This window comes from Poecilia reticulata, chromosome 11, assembly GCF_904066995.2.
Source record: "Poecilia reticulata chromosome 11, P_reticulata-male-v2, whole genome shotgun sequence".
Lineage (NCBI taxonomy): Eukaryota > Metazoa > Chordata > Actinopteri > Cyprinodontiformes > Poeciliidae > Poecilia > Poecilia reticulata.
This window is the reverse complement of record NC_088840.1, coordinates 14,948,485-14,955,646: the sequence shown is the minus strand read 5'-3', so window position 1 is coordinate 14,955,646 and position 7,162 is coordinate 14,948,485. Positions and strand designations below refer to the sequence as shown.

General features: G+C 40.1%; 1 protein-coding gene across 1 annotated transcript in view; it reads right to left on the bottom strand.

Moving 5' to 3' along the window:
* dtnbp1b (dystrobrevin binding protein 1b) overlaps nucleotides 1–5,642 on the bottom strand; it is a 34,370-nt gene extending 28,728 nt beyond the window's left edge. Inside the window, exon 1 of the mRNA XM_008422059.3 lies at nucleotides 4,914–5,642. Coding sequence (XP_008420281.1) covers nucleotides 4,914–4,959 — 46 coding nt within the window. The 5' untranslated portion in view covers nucleotides 4,960–5,642. The remainder of the gene's footprint in view (nucleotides 1–4,913) is intronic.
* Nucleotides 5,643–7,162: the final 1,520 nt, after the last annotated feature.

Here is a 7,162-nt window from a genome sequence, read left to right as displayed (position 1 = left end):
AACCTCCAGATGTGGCTAAAACGTCCTAAAACACTGTGAGAAATTCTGTTTTGGGCTATATTTCCAAATGACATGTTTTGTACAAAACAAACACACACAAAAAAAGCAAAAAAAGCACTCCATTTCCGAGAAAGAACATCGTGCTCTGGGGTTACTTTTCTCCAGGTGGGGGTCAGGTGTTTGTGAACTGAATAAAGTTGTGAACATTTCCAAATTTCAGTAGTTTTTGCTCAAAACCAGCAGTTGTTTTCTAAGCAGAAGACGAGGAGGGAATTTAATGTTTCAGTATCGCAGTGAGTTCATGCAAGTTTCCCAATCGGTAAAATAAAATTAAAAGAAATAGAAGTTTTGGCTTCAAACTAAATTTAAAAATGTTAAATTTTGACTTCAGTTTTCTTTTTTTCACCGATAACCTTTTTTTTTTGTACTTGCACAGTAAACAAAAAGAATATCTCTGTATGACAAAGCCACTGCCGTCTCCTTAAACTGAACTGACAAATAAACACCGTCTTCATACACTGCCACAGTGATTTCATACCATTATAGTACAAGTCAATTATTAGAGCTAATCACCTTTTCTTTCTGTAATCCAAACCTCATGAAGAAACTAATGCATGAAAATCTGTCTTGTGAAAGACACAGGGGACACAGCAGAGACACCACTGTGTCGACACGCGATTCCAACAGCAACTACATTATTTAATGTGTTAGAACTTCCAGACAAAAAGCAAATATCTGTACCTCCTGGGCTGCCATCTGCTTGTTTTTAGATGTTAGTAACTCTTCCTTCAATTATTTAATAATCTTGACTTTATTAAGATGAGTGGCTACAGTGTTATTAAAACTGCATCTCGGTAAAAACGATAAAGAGGGGAAAACCGTAAGTGATTAAATTCGATAAACATTTGTTTTGACAGAAGGGTTTTGGTTTTGCTTTTCCCACATTAAAACGTCGCCTCGTGACTTCAGCCATCAGAGACAGTGGGAGAGCTAGTTACTCCATCGTAGTTCAATAGTCCAGAACCCTCTTATTAAAGCAGCACAAAAGACTAATTATATCTGCAGTGCTTTGATTTACATGCAATTAAAGTTTCATGTGAGCCCAGATAAAGCAGACGAAGGGGTAGGAGGAGGACGGGAGAGAAGTGACAGGCTAGAAGAGGTGGTGGTGGTGGTGGTGGGATGAAGACCAGAGAAGATTAAAGAACACGGCAGCCACTGAAGCAGATTTCTTAAAGCCGTAAAGAAAGGAAAGGAAAGAAAGTTGTTGACAGCGAGAGTGGTGAGGAGAAAAGAATAGATGGGGGGGGGAGACCAGAGGAGAGAGGACATGTGAGGCAAGCCATCATTTGGCAAGAGAAGTGATGACACAGCACATCCATCTCCGTGGCAGGTGCCTGCTGTTGCTCCTTTAGAGACGGTAGGGAGGGGAGATCTGCCTCACTGCCACAATGTCAACACACTACAACAGTCTATAAATACTGTTCATTTTATTGCCTGAAGCATGCATTTATTGAAATGACACCGCAAACTCTGGCGTTATGCAGGCACACTTTGCAGAACTCTATCTTTCACATTATTTTACCAGTCAAATATAACGACCTGAAGTGTCAATACAATGCAAGAGCAAAGAAACGCGTTTCCTCTCCCAGACTGAGAACAAAAGAACAGGATTCTGTTGTCGCAGCTTGTTTGTTTTTCCCTGTATGTAGTGTCCGACAAACACTCTGACTGAAATATGAAATATAGGCTTAACGTGCAGGTGTGGTTACTACACTGACAGATGCTGCGTATGAAGGGGATCAATGACAACTTTGCAAGAGTTCTGCATTTGAGATTCTTGAGAAGTATGAAATGTGCTGAACAAACAGAACTTTGTTTTTGTTCTTGCCACCTCAAGTAAGAGAACAAAAGTTTCTATTTTGTGTTTTTCACTTTGACCCCATATTTAGCAAGTATTTACAAAAACTACCAACTCAGAAAACAAATAAATCTGTCAGATTTTTTTTCTAATGTACATAAAGATTTTGACAGATTGTTACGACAAAAAACAAGGGTCCTTCTTGCACTTCTCTGCAAGCAGCTTTTTGGGGTTCTCTTTTTTGAATGAATGTTTACGTGTGTATGTGAGCAACATGCTACCTCTTAATTTCTTCGGGATTAATAAAGTACCATCTAACCTTATCAACGGTGGGCCTCCTCCTCAGCCTAAAGTACTCACAGGAGGCCCAGTGAGTCACTGATACAGCTGGATAGACCAATAACCCCAAACCTTATATACAGCTACAATGGCAGATTGTTACAATTACAAGCACATGGTGAGTTATGTAAATTATTAGGCGTCTAATTTTAAAATACTAAATTTGGTGTCGGGGACAAAAACAAATCCTAAATGAGACATCATTATGGTAAATGTTTTCTGGTGATTGAGTTGCATTGTGGATTACTCCAGATTAGGTTTCTTTCATCTTCGGTCATTTATGTTTTGATGCTGCTATTATGCAACTTTTGATGTGGTAATGTGGCCAAATATGAGCTATTTTTCTGCTTCAATGTCAAACTTGTACTTCATTTTTCCCTTACGCTAGAGCTGTTCTGTAGCTGAGACCCGATTCCTCGGCATCCAGATTTGGTTATGTAACACTGTAGTTTGTAAGTCAGTAATCGTACCCTGGAGCCTCTTGATATTTCCATTTGAAGGCACTGCGCCGTGAGAAGGTAATGTGATGGATGCATCCTGACGAGGAACAAAACAGTCAAGCGAAATGGGAGGGAACCCAGAAGAGTGAAACATGCGAGTGAAAACATAGGTTTCAGCGTCACCGAGTCCAGCAACATAATGTCCAGATAATGCAACATAGGAGAAAAAAATAAAATAAAAAGTGCCTGTGACCCTGAACATACAAAAACAGGCTTCCCGTGTGTGTGGGCGTGTCATCTGATGATCATTAACGCATCAGCCAGACATACCAACTGTTTCCGGGTGAGCTTCTCAAAGGCCCGGGTCGTAAATAACGCCCAGAAAATAACAGAAGGGAGAAAGGGAATGAAAGCTAGATGAGGGGGGGTGAAAGGCGTAATAACAAAAGCAATAAAAGGAAACCCATTTTCCCAGCTGTGATCTCTAGCTTCTGTACAGACAGTCATTGTGTGTATGCCTGTGAATGTGAGCATCTATGAGTGGATGTGTTTGAAAGAGATTTTTGTGTGTGTGTGCGTGTGTGTGCGTGTGTGTGTGTGTGGTGTGTGTGCGTGCGTGTGTGTGTGTGTGTGTGCGTGCCCACTCAGCCCGCAAGTGAGTCACATCATCTTATCAATCACCCACTTACACTTAAACCCATAATGCTTTATTGTAATGACAGAACCACCCAACAAAGTTACGACAGACTCATAATAAACATTTAACACATCTACATTCACAAGAAGAATATTTTGTATGTGCAGTTATTGTTTTTACATAGGCAGAAAAAAAACCTAACCTTGACAAACGGAGACTAAACATACGATAAGACCTAGCAAAAACTGTTCTCTGTTAGGATGAAAGTGAAAAGCTGTTCAGGTTGAGAGAAATGAATGACACCAGTATGTCATCTGCTCCTTTTCTTTCCAGTGAAAAGGATCCAGCTGGCTTGCATGTCAATTGATTCAAAGCACCTTCCAAATAGATGTACAGCTGGAGGCGCTCCAGGGATGGTGCAAGCACACATATGCACGCGCGCACGCACGCACACACACACACACACACACACACACACACATATACCCCTATTATACAATATTCTAAGCGTGCTTCTACAATACCACCACATGCACGCTTATTTCATTTTACAGGTGCATCTAAAAAATGTGAAAAATAATCAAAAAGTTTGATTCAAGAATGAATTTCAAAGGATTAAAAAGGACTTTCAGGACAGAAATGATGGCAAACTGAAAAGTACATCGATGTTTCGTACAGTCTATGCACTCAGTAGTTGGTAGGGAACATTTTACATTATTGCTTCAAAGCAGCATGCAAGCCTCTGCTGAGGTGTTAAGGAAGTCCAGGTAGCTTTAATAATGGCCTGCAGCATTGTTGGTTCTGGTGTCTCATGACTTCCTTTTGATTATATCCCATATGGCATTTAAAGAACAGCGATGTTATGGTCATTAAACAAAGCAATCATACTTATTGCAGTAAGGGCAGATGCCAAGTAGGATTGGGAAATGAAATCAGCATCTCTGTAAAGTCAGCAGAGGGTGAAACATGAAGTGCTTTAATTTCTTCCAGCTTGAAGTCAATAAAACAAAGTGGGGAATATCAGCAGATGACATGATTCCCCAAATCATCACTGACTGTGGAAACTTCACTCCGGACCTCAGGCAACTTAGTTTCTTTGCCTCCGCTCTCTTCCTTTAGAGTCTGGGACATTGATTTTCAAAAAAAAAATGTTAATTTTAATTTTAACCGAAAAGAGAACTTTGGAGCAATCAGCAACACAATGCAACATCATTTTCTACATTTCAAATAATTTTGTTGGCCTTATGCAATATTATATTTTACTGCATTGTATATAAACTGGATTTTGTGTTTTTATTACCCATAGGGCATAATCTTCAGGAATAAAGATAAATGTCTCAAACTAGTGAGATTCCTCTGTATTGTTACCAATATATTTGCACAAAAACTTAACATAAACACACACACGCACACACACACACACACACGTTCACACACAACACATTTGGCATTCCTAATGCTAATGGAGCCCGTGTTCTGTTTCATGTTTCTTAAATCAGTTTATCTTGCCCTGGGTTTAAGAACATGCCTTTGATGGCCTTGAGACGCTGAAGAAGGTACCTTTAAAAGAAAAGCCTCAAACATTTTTTTTATCTATTTGTATATAGAGATTATCAAATTTAAATGCATAACTTACAAGAGCTCCTTTGGCTTCCGTCTCTTGCACCTGGTGAGGTGGACATCCCGGCAGGACGCTGCTGTTGGTCTTCGCCAGACAACCAAACTGGAGGGAGGGGAAGACTGACAGCACAAGTATTGTACACCACAAACTCCACCGATCACGACAGATCCTGCCCACCACGCATCCTCGCTGTGTCTTTCAGTCAGTGCACATGCTCCTCGGTACAAAAGATGCTCATGCGCACATTCTCGCGCGGATTAACTCGCAACAGCCCTTGCGAACTGGAGTGCTGGGCGTTTTCAAAGAACGCTGGTCGCCCCGAAAGACAAGACACGTGCACGTATGGATCGACACTGCGCCAGCGTCTGCTCCAGTGTGGGGACCGCTGAGGTTGAGGAGGGGAGAGAGAGATGGAGAGAGAAAGAGAGGTGCAAAGACTGCTGGAGTGTACCACTGGCTGCTGCTGAGGGAGGGAGGATGTAGAAGAGGTGGAGAAAAGGGTGTGCACATCAGGAGGGAAAGAAATAAGGAGTTGAAATGTGCTCTGAAGCTCTATGTTGCTATTTTATGACTGGCTGGTTTGAGGCGCAAGTTCCTTTCACAAATGATAAAGTTGATTCAGTGTGAAAATGTTAAAAAGAAAAACGCACACACTTGTTCCACAAGGTTACATTTTTTTCTGCGCACACAGCTACATTTAAACAGCCTTGCACACAGAGCACAGCACCAGCACTGAAATACACTTGTGCAAACACCCACTCTGTGTGCCTCCACTGCCTGAGGGGCGGGGGACATCATAATCCTCCTCATTAGCATGATGCTGTGAAGAGCAACACAAATCCACCTTGCTTTGTCTCTCTCATACGCCCTCATCCCCTCCTTCAAGTGCAAGTCAAGTGCAGGAATCAAAGACACGGCTCCCACTGGTCTGACTGACAGCTTCTTTCTTCATATCATTATGGCTTTTCAGAAATGTTTGTATAAACCTAAACTCCACAAAACTGTACAAGTACCATTTGAGTAAAGTAAAAAGAAAAACGAAAACAAAAGCGCAAAATAGAACTAAAGTATTTGAATGTCTCAAAACAAAATGTGACTCAACTGTCTATAAAGGAGGGAGAGACGATGTGAGACAGAAGAGAAAGTGTAAAACCCTCAAGCAGGAGAAAGGTGAAATATACACACACACAAAGTCCTTCATCTTGTAAACCCATCAAATCATTTTAATAGTCAAGAGGCAGAATAAGATTAAAAACAAAAGAAAAAGGAAAAACTGGCAGCCACTGTCAATAGGTTTTGGATGCAGCTGCACAAATCAAGCTGCAGGCGATCCAAAGGAAATATCATAGGGCCCCTAATTAGCTGAGGTTGATTACAAGTGTGCCACAGATTGAGCTGTAGGAGGGGTGAGCGGCGCAAACACTGGACTTGAGCAAGGAATTTTGTAGCATGCCAACGTACGTGTGAAAACCTATTATTACGTAGATAATTTGAGATCATATGTGGAGCCTGACAGCTCATTAGAAATAACGGCACTAATCAGGAAGACAATTGTGTGTTGCTCAGCAACAGCTTAAAACTGCTTGTTATGACAGCCTCACACAATTCTCAAAAAAACGAAAAAAAGAAAAACTGTTTCTACTGTGAAAACTGATGCTTTGCTGTTGCTTTGACTTGGACAGAAGGTGTTTAGATATAAAGGTGCATCTAAAAAATAAGCACATTACTAGGAACTTATTAATATTAGCATTTAAATGTAAAAAAATGAAACTCCTATTGATTACATAGAGAATTATATATTTCAGCTGTTTTAACATTTTGATCTTTATACCTCGGAGCTAATAAAACACAGCATTCCGTTTTATGTAAAGTAAATGATAATAGATTATAATGCAGAAATGCTGTTAAAATCAGTTGCATTTGCCGTCTACAGAGTGTCATATCCAAGGATTTAAATGGGAAGTTGAGTGGAAGGAAAAGTTGAGAAAACCATTTTCAATATTAACAAACTTTGGATGGAAGCTCTTATTATACTTCTTGAGATATTTTAAATTATTCTTATTAGAAATAACAACAGGCAAATCTCACAGCAGCACAGAAATATTTCTCAAATGGCTAAGACATTTAAAATCAGAATGATCAGAGATGGCCTATCATATTCTGCAAATAATGTCAAAAATATTGGACAAATAGAGAGGTAGAAAATCTAAGACCTTTATCATTTGATATCTGTGAAGTGACATGCAGTTTGCTATACCGGTGTC